The 17334-nt window shown below is 38.7% G+C and overlaps 1 protein-coding gene across 1 annotated transcript in view; it reads right to left on the bottom strand.

Moving 5' to 3' along the window:
• The window catches only part of LGR4 (leucine rich repeat containing G protein-coupled receptor 4), a 105034-nt gene that overhangs the window by 12902 nt on the left and 74798 nt on the right, over nucleotides 1-17334 (bottom strand). Inside the window, exons 3-10 of the mRNA XM_046014760.1 lie at nucleotides 15746-15817; nucleotides 14417-14488; nucleotides 6250-6465; nucleotides 5335-5406; nucleotides 3116-3184; nucleotides 1908-1979; nucleotides 1654-1725; nucleotides 998-1066 (exon numbers count right to left, since the gene is read on the bottom strand). Of these exons, the coding sequence (XP_045870716.1) occupies nucleotides 998-1066; nucleotides 1654-1725; nucleotides 1908-1979; nucleotides 3116-3184; nucleotides 5335-5406; nucleotides 6250-6465; nucleotides 14417-14488; nucleotides 15746-15817 (714 nt within the window). The remainder of the gene's footprint in view (nucleotides 1-997; nucleotides 1067-1653; nucleotides 1726-1907; nucleotides 1980-3115; nucleotides 3185-5334; nucleotides 5407-6249; nucleotides 6466-14416; nucleotides 14489-15745; nucleotides 15818-17334) is intronic.

The following is a 17334-nucleotide window of genomic DNA, read 5'->3' as shown; positions in this document are numbered from 1 at the left end:
TCTCTTCATTTTTACTGCTATTATGCAGATCACACATGAAATGAGGCAGAGAGGAATAGCAGGCCACTTGGAGGAATGCCAGTGGTGTTAAAGGTGTCCATTTAGCAAGGGGATTATTCCTAGGACCTCCTTGTGGTTCTTCCCATCTCAAGTCTCTCTTACCCTAACACCACTTGCTGCCATGTACTCCACACATCCAAACCACCTTAATAGTCAAATTTAAACTTCTGAGCCCAGTGCTTCCAGACCACTTTTTCCTTACATCATGGCACATGTGAAAATCATACCATTTATGTGACCTACTCTGGGAAAGTTCCCTGTGGCTGGAGACCCTTAGCCAGCTCAGGTTCTTTCTGGCTTTCTGGAGGGTTCAGGTCAGCAAAAGCTCAGATCCATATGTATCTCATTCACAGACCATCCACTGGGAAGAATTGCCATAACCAAATGTTCCATGTTCAACGGCTGCCATTTAAAACCGTGACCCAAATGATTCTCCAAATTTCTCCATATCACACCACATTCCATTAAACACATGCAATTCTAGCTATACATGATCATCTGTATGCCACCCCTGAGGAAATTTTCAGTATTCCCCATTTTACTAAATCCTGCCTTTCTAAATAAAAGCCGCGGCTCTGGGAAACCTGACAGTATTCAGGTTTGAAAACATTACACCTTCTCCCTAAAGCTTTCTCTGATACTCTACATCAATTGCTCCACTTCTGAGTTCCTAAAGCACTGCTTCGAATTTAGCTTTTACTTACTGCTTATATTTTCAGTGAACTTTTCAGATCTAATATCCATGTACCAGGCTATCTGCTACCTGAGCTGACTGAGGCCAAACCCAATACATACCCATCTCCACGCATGCTATTCACAAAGAGAGATACAGGAACCAACACAAACCCTGCGGCCTTGCCAAAAAGCACCAGCACCCTGCTGGGCCCGCCCGCATGTTATATCTACACTACCCCTGTTCAAAAACAGCCACACTCACAGACTTTCCAGATGGATGGTTCCTGTCAGATTGGGGAACTGCTGCACCATGCTTGCGCCTCGAATGACTCTTCAAGAAATTGGGAGAGAAAACGTAATTTAAAATAAAAAATTTTCATAGATAATATTTTTGTTTTATTTTTTGAACAGTTTAAAATTACAGGGTGCCTGGGTGGCTCAGTCATTAAGCAACTGCCTTCCGCTCAGGATTGAGCCCCGCATTGGCCTCCCTGCTTGGCGGGAAGCCTGCTTCTCCCTCTCCCACCCCTGCTTGTGTTCCCTCTCTCGCTGTGTCTCTCTCTGTCAAATAAATAAACAAAATCTTTACAATTTAATTAATTAATTAAAATTACAGAACTACTATACCTCAAAATAAAATCAGTTTCAATTCTTGAAAGCACCTGAAACTGTGATAATTAGGCCAAGTATTCACATAAGTAAGAACCATCATAAATCTTCAGAATTGTCCTTTGGACTTTCATCCAAGAGGAAAAAAAAACAAAAAATGAAAGATTTTTGTCTTCTGGAGCTACAATAATACATTCTAGTTTTCCAGTAAAGCAACTGCATAGATACTCAGGTTGTCTTACAATTTGTATAATACAAAAAAAAAAAAAAAGAATAAAAATTTAAAAATAAAATTGGTATGATACTTACAAGGAATGCAGATCAGATAAATTGTGAAATGCTGAGTTCCCCACAAAAGACAGAGGATTATCATACAAATGTCTGTAAAAATACCCAAAAAAAGTAAAGTTTTCCTATGTTCACAAGCCATCCAACACTGCATCTATCTTCACAAAGTCCATACATCTAAAAGCCTGAATTTTCATTCTTCCTTGAGATGCCTGGCATCATACAGACATGCTTTACATGACTCTATATTAAAACAAACCTTCAAAACTACTTACATAGTTCTTAAGAGTGGATTGCCATCAAACGCTCCATCAGGGATAACAGAAATAGAATTACTATGAAATAACCTAAAGAAGAAGGAGAAAAATATTTTGAAACACGTGTCCCCTTGTGAAATAAGTTAAAACCTAAATATCTAGCCCTGTTCAGTATTATGTGAAACACAACTGATAACAACTATATGAAAATTCCAAAAGTGTGAGGAAACTGAAGTTTCAATTCCATCTCATCCTTTCCAGGACCATTTCCTAATTCCTCTTAAACCCATGCTTAAGCTGGTATCTCTCAGGTCTCTCATACACACTGAGTTGTTGCTTTCTCAACAAAGAACTTTGGACCATGAGTGAGAATCATAAGGTGTTTTAACCTCCATATTCCTCTGTCACCTGACATTCAGTCCTTAAGTAACGTGTGTCAGAGTATTTGCTGTCAATGGATGACCATACACAAGCCCCACGATGCCATGTACATTCCTGACCATACACAAGCCCCGCGATGCCATGTACATTCCTATCTCTGCCCTTGACAAAGCCAACATCTAAAATGCCCTCTTAACCCTTTTGGGTTCCTGGGTGGCTCAGCTGGTTAAATAATCTCAGGGTTAAGCCTGGGTGGCTCAGGTCATGATTTCAGGGTTCTGAGAGCGAGGCCCACATCAGGCTCTGTACTGGGCATGGGGTCTGCTTGAGATTCTCTCTCTCTCTGCCCCTCCCCCAACTTGTGAGCCCTCTCTCTCTTTCAAATAAACAGATCCTTACTATAAATAAACACACACACACCCCTACGCTTTTAACTCCAGTCAAATTCTTTCTCTTCAGTGCTACCTTTTCCAATGACCCCAATTCTCAATGAGGTCTTTTTTCGGGGATGATTCATTTACCCTCTTCATTTAGCACTTACTTCTACAGAGCAACTGCTCTCTGTATTACATGGTTAGCCTCCCCAGTGCCACTAAGACTCTAAGCTCCTAACTGGCAAGTACCATACATTATGGCTCTTGTTTCAGCAGTATGGAGCCCAGCACAGAAATCCAGGCTCGAAACTGTCTGCACTAACTAACGTAATCCAGTCTGTGTGATCATATGTGCGTCTGTGTATTGTGATATATGTAATGGATCAAAGAGGTTTTCAAATCTCACTGTTGGAATATTAAGTGGTGAGTCTGAAGGATACTAAGGTGTAGAGACAGCAAAATAATACTCACAGCTCTTTTAGGCTAGGAAGGGCTTTAATAGCCTGAGGAAATTCCCCCAAATTATTATAATTCAAGTCCCTAGAAAAAAATAGGAGAAGCATGTAAGGACACTGAAGAGTAGTACAATTTATAAGGCATTTTGGTACAAATGTATTCCTTAAAAATCACATCCTCTGGATGGTGATCTCTGCTCACCAACCATAGTGCCATTTAAAACCCTGTAGTTTCTTACACCTTTTCTTAGAATACTGAACAGAAAAAAAAGAATTGTAATTCATCTATGTTGGTTTTAAGTTCTTTTTACAAGGTCAAGGAATTCTCAATCACATTTTATTGGTACATTAAACAAATCATCCGAATGACATTTCTCGGGAAATTCACCATAAAACGGAATTTATAGAATATCCATTTCTAGGGGTGCCTGGGTGGCTCAGTGGGTTAAAGCCTCTGCCTTCGGCTCAGGTCATGATCCCAGGTCCTGGGATCGAGCTCCACGTCTGGCTCTCTACTCCGCAGGGAGCCTGCTTCCTCCTCTCTCTCTGCCTGCCTCTCTGCCTAGTTGTGATTTCTCTCTGTCAAATAAATAAAATATATATAAAAAAAAAAGTGGAATATCCATTTCTAAATTACAATAGCCTGAAACCAAGGTTTCCATTTGGGGTTTGGAGTGACTTCCTGAAATTCTGGCATGTGGGCAGCTGACCTCAACCCTACTATCAGGTGGATGACCGGAGATAAGTATGAACAAGGGGAAGGACCAGGATGGCTTCCCACCAATTATTGTCTTAAAGCAGGTTATAATTTGTTGAAAATGTTACATTAATTAGGAGAGAGAAAAGCCACAGTGATCTGTGCTAAAAAGTCTTAATTCTGAGTGTTTAAGTTTTAACTTCTTTTATAACCTAAAGAACATGTTGGCGTATGATTATCATGGTTGATTTCAGAATGAGAATAACTTAAAATCAAAGGCCCTGCTCTTCAGGGACCTATTTTGTTTTTCTTTTCTACATAGAAAGAAAAGCAGCAAATAAAAATTTAGCTGGAAAGAAGAGGTTTCCTTTTCATATAACTGGAAGAGTATACACGGTCTAGTATCAGAAGATCCACCTGGTGTTCTGGTTCACTGGTATTTACACAGTAAAGGAGAACTGAGCTTGGAACTATCTTCTTCCTCAAGAGCTTCAACCTTCAAATATCCATTGATGTTCACTATCCTTTGGTTATTTAGATAGGAAAGTAGATTAATAAAGAACTAAAAGGTTTTAGGTCTTCTCATTAACTGACAGCCAACCAGAATATTCAATTCAACAAAATATTACAAATCCTGAACATTCCAATCAAATGTTACTAACTAAATGTTACTAATTGGGACATTTTCTGAATCGTTTACTATGCCACAATAGCAAATGCTATAAATCTTCTCATAAAAACAACTAAAATTAACTAAAACAAAAGGATAGAGACCCTACTCTTAATTACACATAGCTGCACGATGTCTTTTGCTCAAACAGTGGTGCAGTGTGCAGTTGAAACAGCCAGAATTCCCAAATACTTTAACTAGCAAGAATAACAATGAAAGTATTCTAAGCAAAATGGAGACATTTATTTCATTTAGCATATAAGAAAGCAGAGAAAATATTCAAACCCCAGGTAAGGCAACTGAAATCATGGAAAAAACAAACAAAAGAAGATTTTTTTTCCAGAATTAATTTTATAAGGCTCAATGTTCCAAAACTGGAACATTTTAAATTTTAACAAAATCAAAATTTTTGAGAAAGTAGACGGCCTGGCAGATCAAGCTGCTTTTTACATGTACTTTTGAAAGAAATATCAAGTCCAAACTTGTGTACCATTTTTAACCATAAACTGAGATTAGTATTCCTAACTGTGTTATTTGATGGCAAGAATTAGTCATGTATTAAAGCCAGTTAATAGTGTGCTGAACTCGGGGCACCTGGGTGGCTCAGTGGGCTAAGCCTTTGGCTCAGGTCATGGTCTCAGAGTTCTGGGATCCAGCCCTGCATGGGGCTCTCTGCTCAGCAGGGAGCCTGCTTCCCCTTCTCTCTTTCCCTACTTGTGCTGTCTCTCTCTGTCAAATAAATAAATAAATCTTTAAAAACAATAGTGAGCTGAACTCAAGACCATTATTTTTTTCCTTTTCTGCAAGGAAATACAAAACTATACCATTAATATCACAACGTAACCATCTGAAATATGAATCAACTTACAAGGTCTCCAGGTTATCTAGTCCATCAAAACAGTGCTGACCCAAATTTTTAATTTTATTGTTATGAAGATGCCTATGGAGAAAATAAACATTGAAACGACTTTTACATCACCCAATAGCAACTATTTTGTTTTATGCATCTAAATTGGCTTTTAAAGGAACCATGCAGCTAAACATTTCAACACTTGTCTAATGGACAAACAAATTGCATATCTCTTGATATATGCTGCACGACTCGAATTCACTAAACACAGAAAGGATCTCTCATGGAAAAATGGTATGCACACTGAAGATTCTTTAATGTTAACCCATATCAGAAGAAAAGCTCTAATGAGCCTTTCATTATATGAAGTGAAATTTTGGTGAGCTCCCCTTGTGGAGGTGGGGGAACCAGCATGGAGGGGAGTGCATCACCTTATACCACTGAGAGTGAGTAACGGATTTTAAAAGAAATGCCATTTTTTTATGTCCAAGTTTTCAAAGATTAAAAACACAGAGAATCATACATTCTTTGAACAGACAAGTTGGTCAAAACATGAAGTATCACTGAAACTTATTTTCTGTGAGTGCCTGAAAACAATGCCACTTCTTTTAACACTGAATACCTTGCTGGTATACAAGTAAAAGCTGTCTAAGTATTTGCTGAATGTCACAATTTCTTCTTATGATTACAAATGGCTACATAGTTTAGAAAGATTCAACAGTTATCAGATGTTAATTTTTTAATTATCCTATCTTGTATTTTAAAAAATCAGCACATTTCATTTTGTCAAAAAAAAAAAGGCAACTCCCCCAAATATCTCTTCAGAAGTATAATAAAAAATGATGTACTTTCATAATAATTTGTCACAAGAAATCTGCTTTTGCCCCCCCAAGTTCACACAAATACATGGTATTTAAGGGGACAAATACTTACAGAACTACCAGGCTCGAAAGATTGGTAAATGCATAGTCAGGGATGTTTGAGATTTTGTTGAGAGCCAAGGTCAGTGCCTGCAGAGTGGGCAGATTGCTGAGGGGATGCACGGGCACTTCCGTCAAGCTGTTGTCATCTAGCCACAGATGTCGTAACTGAGCGAGGCCCTCAAAACTGTCCTCAGGGACTGAGGTAATATGGTTAGCATCTAAACGCCTGACAGAAACAGAAACAACCATGTTCAAGAACGAATTTTGGCAGAATGAGCCAAGTCACAGACAACTCTCAGTTTTCAAAACAGAAAGGAGTTACAAAAATGACCAGAGTCATGGCATTCCTTATTTCTTCAATTTCTCTAGAAAGTCTCATAAACTCTAACAACTTTTCTAAGACCATAGTATGGAAGTCCCTTCTTTCCCTTCCCACATAACAAAGGAATGAATGCAAATCTCAATCTCTCCAGAATCTTTGGCTAAGAATAACTTTATAGCAAAATGATGTCTGTTTTTTTTAAAGAAAACTCTCAGAAAGTTAAAGCTAGAATTTTATATTTCAGAATCTATGTAAATCAAAAGTACCAAAAAAAAAGAGAAAAAACTAAGCTGAGTAAATAAGCTACTGTCCTTAAAATTTTACATCACAACTAATATCTGATATTAAATTTAACTGCAATTTTGACTTGGAACCAAAAGGGGAAAAATAAGGAAATATTTACCCCCCAAAAATATTCACAGCAAGAAATTATCAGCAATCCTTATTACCACCAGGCATGTTAAAACTATAGGTGTCATGTACTGATCAAATAACCTTCTCTTCTTCTCTTAGCACTAAGTTCAAAATTAACAGTTACTAAGAAAAGGACAAACTGTCCACAAGAAAAATTAAACAGCTACTCTGATCAATGTTATTGTGGCCTTAGGGCTTCTTTTAATTTTTCCCCAAATTCTGGAGTTGAAGACATCTTGCTAATAGGATTATTCAAACTTAAAATTTAAGTCCCCATCTAAAAACCTGGAAAATTATGTCCTAAGTGCTACTGTCGGCACAATCAGGCATAATTAAGGGAACAATCGCTTTTGACACAGAGGCACTCTGATATAAATACAATGAAGGACGGTATGCACCAGGCAAATCACAACTGTTTGCATGAATCCCTTGATGCTATATCTTCACTACTTAAATTCATACCTTCCAGGCATGGACCTCTTTGGTGAAAATCAGGGAACACACACACACACACAAAGAAAAGTCAAAGTGACAGCATATTTTTAAAGACATGGATTTTGGCAGCTGCTGAGTTTAGGAATTTCTGACTTTTAGAGGGGTGCTTATGACTCCTGTTGCCTTACGCTGCTCCGGCTTCAGGCCTGCCATCACTGCCCCTTTCTCCTCCAGGCGAATGCTGAGCCCTGTGCCCAACCACCTGCTCCAGCCTCAGATTAGCAGGGATTAAAGACCCTTGGTCCTGGTGAGGGTCTGATAGTAGCTTCTTTTTGATAAAGTCGAGATAAGCACTAAAGACGACAGCACAGGGAACTGAGCAGCTAACTTAAGAATCCATTTGGGAAAAGACATTTTTAGGCTCTTTATTCCTTCAATTCTCTAGCACTGACCCCTGAGAAGAGACAGGCATCCTTCATATAAAGACTGGTAAAGTCCTGGGTATGGAGCTGCTTAGGAGATTTGCTTTAACGTGTAGATAGTATTCTCTCTCTCTCTCTCAATCACACACACACACACACACACACACACACACACACACACACACTTCACAACCTTGAGGAACTACCACTTAGGGAAAGAGAGACACTGGACCTATAATCAGCCATATAATGTAACTAAATGGTTAATGCAGGGACGCCTGGGTGGCTCAGTGGGTTAAGGCCTCTGCCTTAGGTCATGATCTCAGGGTCCTGGGATCGAGCCCCACATCGGGCTCTCTGGTCAGCAGGAAGCCTGCTTCCTCCTCTCTCTTCCTGCCTTTCTGCCTGCTTGTGATCTCTGTCAAATAAATAAATAAAATCTTAAAAAAAAAAGTTAAAAAAATGGTTAATGCAATTAAATTCTACTTGCAGCTGATTTAATTATCTGCAATTTATTCAACACATCTAAACTGAGTATCTTGTTAGGCACAAAAGATAAAAATGGTGAACACCTACATGAGGAAACCTGTCCTCATGAGACTGACATTCTAATGGAGAATGACCCCCAATATAATACACTTTAAAAGTGATTATAGAGTGCTTAAGTGCTATGAAATAAATAAACAGGGTCCTGAGGTAAAGACTAATAGGGACTAAGAGAGAAGGGTAGCTACTTAAAATGCACTGGTCAGGAAAACCATTTCTAAGAAGGTGCTATTCAAACTGAAATCCAGAGGGCAGAGACTCAGCAGAAATGGTCCAAGCAACTCCCAGAAGATCCCAGTGATCAGAACACAGGAGGGAGCTGTGGAGGGTCTGGGGAGCCATAGCTGGGGATGCAAACAGGGACCAAGTTATATAGACCCCATAGGCCAGGCAAGGGTTTTGGGTTGTATCTTAATTGTACAAATTGAAGTCCCTTTCCAGTTTCTCAGCATTAGAGCACTTCAAAAGTGTAAATTGCTTATTTGATCATATTGAAGATAATGTGCATTCATATTCACCAAAATAATGAGCGAGGCTTGCCTACATATGCACACAACACTCCACCGAAATTAACCCCTCTATAAAAGTGTTTCATTAAGATGTGGTAAAATACTATAAGGAAAGCTATCTGTACCTTTTTAGCATAATTTCAGTATTATATACACAATTTATGCTCCTGCAGAATTCTGTACCATGTACCATCATAGAAAAGAGACGGCCTTAGCTTAGGGCAAGATATTCAGGCAAGTTTTGAGTTAAGCCAGTAATGAAACTATCTACTATGCAAAATAGTAATATAACAATAAACACACCAACACAATTTCCTCTGTACTAAAAATTTCCCCAAATTGTAAAGTCACACATAAGTAAGAGATCAAAAGGAAGAACTCTGGAAAAAATGAGACACTTAAATAAGAAGCTAAATGAGGCAAAGGATTTGTGGTGACTCAGTGGTTAATCCTTACACCTCAGTTCACATGCAGATGTTGGGGGGGCATACTCATAAATATAGAGTTTGCCTTACACCAAGATGAATGTTTCACAGAGAAACAGTCTTAGAATTATGGCTTTGTACCAATGACCTAAATAACTTAATATTCATCCTAACTAAGAGACCAAGAAAATACTACACTGATTCAGTAGATGCATGAATAGAATCAGATATCTCACGTGTGGGGAAATAACGAGGGCTTGTGTAACATATTCTACCCTTGAAACTACATCTGGCAAGACAGAACTACTACTTTAAGTGTACTTTTGTTGTTAAAGGGTTAATGTCTATTAACTGAATTCCCTTACTATTTTTGTCTTTAAAATGTGCTTCTATTCCCTATTCTCAAAAGCCTGTTTTACATCTTACTGAGACTCACATACTTTTTTTTCTTGCCTTAAATGAAATTACAATAACAAATAATTCCATATGCAGATTTTACTGAGGAATGTCTGTTACCAACATCTACTTGGTATAATCAAAAGCTTTCCCTTTTTCTCTCTACTTCTAACTTACTAATGTATATATTACAGTGTTACATTTTGTTACCAGTTTCAACTATAAATTATTACAATAATACTTTATTGTGGAAAACCTAGGAAATTGAGTCTTTGAAATCCTCCTTTACCATTCAATAGAAGTGTGATCTAATTTAAGGGGAAAAGAATCCACTGGAGCAAATTCTGACGTATCATTTAATAGCCTGTTCAGATAATGCCTTCGCCATTTTCATGGCTTTGTGAAAGGGTATCATGCTACCTTTGTACTCACTCTGACAATTCACTTTCAGATTTTATAGTCATCCTCATACGCTTGCATCAAACTACTTCTGGTCAATTTCAACTCCCCCAAAGGAACTTTGCTCCTTCTGAGCACTACTTCAGAACCACAAGGAAATCTTTCATGTAATTCAGGTCTGAAGATCAGATTTGCAAACTGAACTCAAGTGGCGATAAGACTGTTTTACACACTGACAGAATTTCAATTGTATCTAACTTGACTGCTACACCCACTATGCAAACAAAGTACATTTCCTTCTAAGTAAAACAGGCCGACACTTAGCTCCTTGTGTTTCAGGTGCAGATAAAAACATCCCAATGCCTTAAAAAAAAAAATAGTAATTGGCTTTGACTCCTCCCACCTCCCATCCCAATTTTGGAGATAATTTAAACTAAGCAATTTAAACTATGCAATTCACTCAATGAGTGATGAGCACAACATGCTTTTTAAAAATATTATTTCAGAGGGAGAAACCTACTGTGAAAAACACTTTAAATCATCTAAATTATCAGTAAATGTCAGTGGACTTTAATGTGCTTATTGACCACAATCTATTTGTATGTTTTCTTCATGGTTTTTCTGTTCTAAAGCTCAAAGATTTTAGCTTTGTCTTTTTCAGCCTTCTAACTAAACAAAAGTAACACAAGAAAATGACTATTTAAAATGTTTAATGAATCTGGCTCTGAGGGAGGTAAGATGGCTCCCTTTGTGTACATCTGTCCAAGGTCAGAAAGTGTGTAGGGATGACACAGTCACATGTCTGTGAAGGAACTCATTCCAACTGATTCACTGAGGGAGTCTACTCAGAGTCTACTCAAATAGTTACGGCAAATAACAAATCCTATGTTCCACAACTTGGCATTGTGGCAAAATTAGCTATTTAATATAATTCTACCTTAAATTAAACTTCTTTTTAAACTAGAACTTCTGAGTGGATCAGTCGGTTAAACGGTTGCCTTTGGCTCAGGTCATGATCCCAGAGTCTCAGGACAGAGCCTTGTGTCTGGCTCCCCATTCAGCGGAGAGCCTGCTTTTCCCTCTGTCCCTCACTTTGTTCATTGCTCTCTCTCTCTCAAATAAATAATAATTTTTTAAAAAATAAAAAAATAAACTAGAAATTAAATGAATGCCTCAGATACTCTTTATGACATTAGATACATTATTAAAGTTTAACCTTTAGATTAAGGTTTATTATATAACTTATTATTAAGGTATATTATTTATTATTAAGATACATTTTTAAATTTTAACCTTTACAGTGTATAATATGCTTTATAGTACGTATTTTTTTAAAGGTTTACTTATTTATTTGGGAGAGAATGAGAGCGCAGGCAAGTAGGGGCAGAGGGAAAAGGGGAGAGAGAATCTCCAGCAGACTCCATGCTGAGCACTGAGTCTGGGGCTCGATCTCATGACCTGAGCCACAATAAAGAGTCAGATGCCCAATCAACTGAGCCATCCAGGTACCCCTTTATTGGTACATATTTATTTTATTTTCACATTAACTAGGAGATTATCTAATCTAAATGAAAAGCTAATCTAATTTTCAGAGATGTGTTTTGGATACAGTTAAAAAATGGTTTTATATCAGTAAGCAGAGACAAGCAGCTCAATCATTTTCAATCAAGTCTTCTGCTATAGGTGTTTCCTACAAAAGCATACATTTAAAGTTATTTCAGGGGCGCCTGGGTGGCCCAGTCATTAAGCGTCTGCCTTAGGCTCAGGTCATAATCCCAAGGTCCTGGGAGGGAGCCCTGCATCTGGCTCCCTGTTCGACTGGAAGCCTACTTCTCTCTCTCCCACTGCCTCTGCCTGTGTTCCCTCTCTTGCTGTGTCTCTGTCAAACGAATGGATAAAATCTTTAAAAAATAAATAAACAAAAATAAAGTTATTTCAAAAGGCAATAAAAAGAAAAACGTATGGGACAGATGAGTAGATTACTCAACTACATGATATGGTTAAAACCTAATTTTGTAACCCAGAACATATACATGTGCTATCTATTACAATTTTTTATTCAGAGTGATTCTCAAAACTTCCATACACATGAGAATTTCCTGGGGAAGTTTTTTTTAAAAATATAGCTTGCTAGATCTTACCTTTAATGAGAAAATACCAATACTTCCAAGATACAGCCTAGGGGTCTGCACTGCAGGTGGTCAGAGGGCCACACTTTGACAAACCACACCTTCCTCCCACTGTATTTGCAATTAGGCCAAACAGTGTGCATTGGTATTTGTTATTCTAGGAGACAAACTAACCAAGTTCCTTGTTTCAAAGAATACTTTATTTATTTATTTTTATTTTTTTTTTTTTTAAGATTTTATTTTATTTATTTGACAGTGAGAGAGAGAGATCACAAGTAGGCAGAGAGGCAGGCAGAGAGAGAGGAGGAAGCAGGCTCCCTGCCTGATGCGGGGCTCGATCCCAGGACCCTGAGATCATGACCCGAGCCGAAGGCAGCGGCTTAATCCACTGAGCCACCCAGGCGCCCCAAAGAATACTTTTTTTAAAGAAGGTAAAATAAAATAAAGAATACTTTTCCATTACTATCAGACATTCCCATCACCTGGTTTTGTAAACTGGGTAAACTAAGAATCAAAAGAAAGCACTGATAAAATATATCATTATTACTACTAGTAGATTCCACAAATGTTTCTTGAACACCTATGACATGTCAGATATTGTTACAAGTGCTTTTCACATATTCACACATCTTCACATACGGCAATTAATGAGCATGCTGCTGTATGGAGAATTTTAAGTAACTTGCACAACCTCACATAGCAGGTTTAAGTGGCAAAGCGGGGATCCCAAAGCAGACAAGCTGGATAAATAAGCTAACGGCTTTTCTTAATCTGGCCAAAAAGCAAATTGTAATAACCACACGCATCAGTTCAGTGCTTCTCGCTGGATCTTCCAGTCCCAAAGATGAGAAAAACTAAAGTTATAGCCCTAACAACACCAGTTTATAACATTCACTCTAGTCATTAACAAATATGTTTATTTAATATAAAAATTCGTTGTTTCTTCAAAATCTTCCATGTGTTTTTCATGGTTCTGGTGATACCACTGCTGCTTACCTGATCCACTGCCAGAGCGGGAAGGGAGGTATATGGGTTTGTGCATCAAAACAGTGGAAGCATGGGGTGCCTGGGTGGCTCAGTGGGTTCAGCCTCTGCCTTTGGCTCTGGTCATGATCTCAGGGTCCTGGGATCAAGGCCCCCATTGGGCTCTCTGCTCAGAGGGGAGCCTGCTTCCTCTCTCTCTCTCTCTCTCTCTCCGCCTGCCTCTCTGCCTACTTGTGATCTCTCTCTATCAAATAAATAAATAAAACTTAAAAAAAAAAAAAAAACAGTGGAAGCAGTGACCACTGTCCTCCAGGTTCATATACATACATGCATACACATTCACACACACACACACACACACACACACACACACACACAAAGGAAAGAATGCAAAAAAGAACAAAGTGAAGTGCTATATGAAAAAGTTTTTGGATAACTTGGGTGGCTCAGTCGGTTGAGTGTCTGACTCTTGGTTTCAGCTCAGGTCCTGAGACTCAGTGCCCTGTAGGGCTCTAGTCTCAGTGGAGAGTCTGCTTGGGCTTCTTTCTCTCCCTCTCCTTCTGTCACTGCCCCTCCCCCTGCTCACTCTCACTCGCCCTCGCCCTTTCTCTTCCTAAAATAAATAAATCTTAAAAAAAACACACACACACAAAAAACAACTTTTGAAATTAATAAAAACCAAGCTTTTGAGCATGGTAAAAACCAAGAACTGAAAACTTGAACACTCCACATAAAACCAAACTCTCCTCAAAAAGAAAAACTTGGGAAGAAGGCAATACAAGAGACTAAGTTACCAACCCCAATGTGACTTCAAGGTCCACAGATGAGGAATTATAATCAGTTTGGTCTGATTATCATTACTGCCTAAAACAGAAGCCTCTCTGTAACTGTGACCATGATGGCGTAAGACTCTAGAACTTCTGTACACATAACTCTGCCATAGAAGCTTCTGGAATCATAGCTAGCGTAGGCCTGTAACTTTTCTCCCAGCGTCTGAGATAAGAGAGGGAGTAAACTGAACCACCTCATTCTCTCTCACCAAAGGGCGTTTTGGTAACAGCTCCTACCCATCTCCAATTTTATCCCAGGTGAGAGAATAAATCTTCCCTTTTCCTGGGATTCCAGTTCTTTACACATTTAGCAGCCAGAGTGGTCTACTCGTGATTTAGGATACAGAAAACCAAAAAGCTACTTACAAAGACTGCAAAGCACTCAGTCCTCGAATGGCTTCACTGGGAACTGTTTTCAACTGATTATTTTGCAGGGTTCTGGAAGGAAATTTTTGGTTAGTGAATAACAGGCAAATGTCACTATTTTTTCCTAGAAGAATTCAGAGCGTTTTTATCCAAAAAATATTTCCAGTGGCAGGAAAGGGGGAGAGATTAAGGTGGAGAGCACCCAAGGAAAGAAAACTGCAAAAAAAGCAAGAAGCATTTGCTATGAACCCAGAAATGAAACCTGAGCTGCTATCCCTAAGCCATCTCTTAACACAGACCTACTGGTATGTATTTCCAGGGGTGTTTCACTCTTAGGAATTAAAGCACCCTAATTAATGTTTATCACTGTAGGGACTGTTACTATTAATTAGGAAGCATAACAAGTTAACTGAGAGATATAACAAGCAAACCTATTGGAATCCCTAGTGCCTTTTCAAATTGGAACAAAGCAGAGCCCAGAAATATGGACCTTGGGTCAAGTCAATTTTTTCCAAGAAGACAGCGATCCTGAGCTCTTAGGGAGCAGCAGACATGTCCTCAGTGAATGGTGGGCCAGAGCAGAAAAAGAGCTTTAAATGGTCTAACAGTTAGAGAAGAGAGGCATAGATCAGTACCAAAAATGAAATATTTATTATTTTTGCCTAAAGCCATTTCTAATCATATTAATAAAATGACTGCTTGACATGAGTCATAACCACAGAATGGAATGGTAAAAGCCACATATAATTCCCTGAACCAGGGGTGACTTGCAGAGGGTTACCCAGCAAGCTAGTAGCAGAAATGGGGCTGAGAGTCCATTCACCTGTTCCCCAACCTGCCATAGTCTAAACCCCTAACCACTGCCAGGAATTTATTTCCTGGTCCCTCACAGACCCTATAAATGACAGGCATCTTAATTCCTTTTAGCTTTAAAATGATTATAACATTTTGAGTTTTTGTAAGCCTTTTTTTTCCCCTTTAGGGTCAGCTAATTCAAAGTTCTTACAGCTATACAATAAGTAGAAACAAAACTCTACATTAAAGTTTAAATATGATTTTGATTCAATCCATTAGCCCCACAAAAAGCCTAATACATTCAACTGTAATGCAGTGAAGGTCAGAACACCTATTATTTAGAGTTTTAACTTTTGTTATCTAGACCCAAGGTTGCCTAAATCAACCCTCGCCTCCCACACTACCCATTGGCCACTCCTTAAATCTTTTAATCCTGAACTAAAAGAAACTGTGCTTACCCTAGCTCCAAGCATGTTGACTATGCAAAAAGAAAATACACAGCCAGCTGCGGAACTCTAAAATTGCATTACTTACAGAACTTTGAGTTCTTTCAACCCAGACAAGGCCTTTGGGTGGATAAAAGAAAGGTCGTTGCCAGCCAATCGTCTAGGGAAAAAAGTAGCAAAGAAAAAAAAAATAGTAATTCAGGCTCTTAAAAATTCAGAACTCACAATAAACTAATCTGTGATTAAAGCTCTATGTTAAACATTTCTCAAGTCTATCTGACATTAAACATGGACTTAAACCTTTGCTAAAGCGATCCCAAGTTTCTTCCAATGAGATAAATGTCTCTAGAATTTTTTTTAAACTCCCAATACAATAATTCAAACAGGCACATTTTTATTCTGGTGAGGTCAAGCAAGCCAAAACACATTAAACCAAATTAAGTTTGCTATTCATGGTCACTCTGCAGCTTGCAGTGTTTTCCAAGTGCCTCATAAATACAGACCACTGGTCAGCAGGCAGGAGTGTTTATACAGAGAGAGCAAACCAGTCTGTTTAGGAGGAATGCCTTCTGGAGGCAAGTCAGCCTGTTATCTCTCCATTACCAAGGGCGGCATTTTCTGTGCAAAAGGGAAGCAAAAAGTGAAAGTCACTGTAATCATAAATATCCAAGCAAAGGCATGTATGTGCATATACACACATATACATGTATATACACACACACACACATGCATTTGTTTGTTTGTTTGTTTAAGACATGTTTTCCTTAAGAAATTTTAAAGTGACATATTTAACTGGGAATAAGAGTGAGGAAAGGATAAGAACTCTTTGGGTCCTTCGTAAGAAGATATCTGAGCCCACAATTTCTACTGAGCCCACTTTCCTTCCCGTTTTCCCAGGCACACAGAAATGGGAGAAAAAGTTAAACAGAGGACTTTAGGAAGAAGAAGCAGGGAGTAAGGCAGCAATTCGTGAAGTAACTTATAAACAAGTGAACTGAAGGAAGGTTTTCAAGCATTGATTTAGAAATGAGAGCTGTGTGCCCATATCTTAAACACAGGACTGTCCCTGTTTCCTGGTTTCACCAGGGGTACTCTCTCAAACAAGAATGTGTATCTGTGATTTTTTTAATGCTGTCTCCCTCCTTGTTTCTTAGGATCACATAGTCATCAAGTCATATTAATTCCCCCTTTAAAGGTTCTATTTTCATCCCTTTCTCTTCTCTCTGCAAGCACCCTATACCCCTGAGCTGTATTCCTCAATTCACTCATTCACTAAAGTTTCATTCATTAACAAATATGAGTGTCTACTAAGTGCCAGGCCTAGGACGTCCTCTTCTCAGACCTCCGCCCCACCCCCATTTTCTTAACCGAGTGAGCCACCCAGGCACCCTACCTCTAGTGCCCCTACTTTCTAATATGATGCTCTTATATACCCTGATTTTAGGAACACAAAGAAAGCTCCTTCATTTGAAGTCACTGAGGTCTCAAACTCTACCTTTTAGATGCATTATTTTCTCTGGAACTCTTTGTCCCAGTTAAAATGCAAATAGCCCTGGAAAGGACAAAGTTTGATCCTTGCCTATCATTAACATAGAAATGTGCCCTGAAGGTGTGTATTGGGCAGGGGTGACGGGTTGCAGGTGGAGAACCAGAGGACTCAGAAACCAAGAGTGAGTA

The sequence above is a fragment of the Meles meles genome, chromosome 8 (genome assembly GCF_922984935.1).
Source record: "Meles meles chromosome 8, mMelMel3.1 paternal haplotype, whole genome shotgun sequence".
In the NCBI taxonomy this organism is placed as follows: Eukaryota; Metazoa; Chordata; class Mammalia; order Carnivora; family Mustelidae; genus Meles; species Meles meles.
Note: the sequence above shows the minus strand (reverse complement) of the source record. Positions and strands in the feature narration are given on the sequence as shown.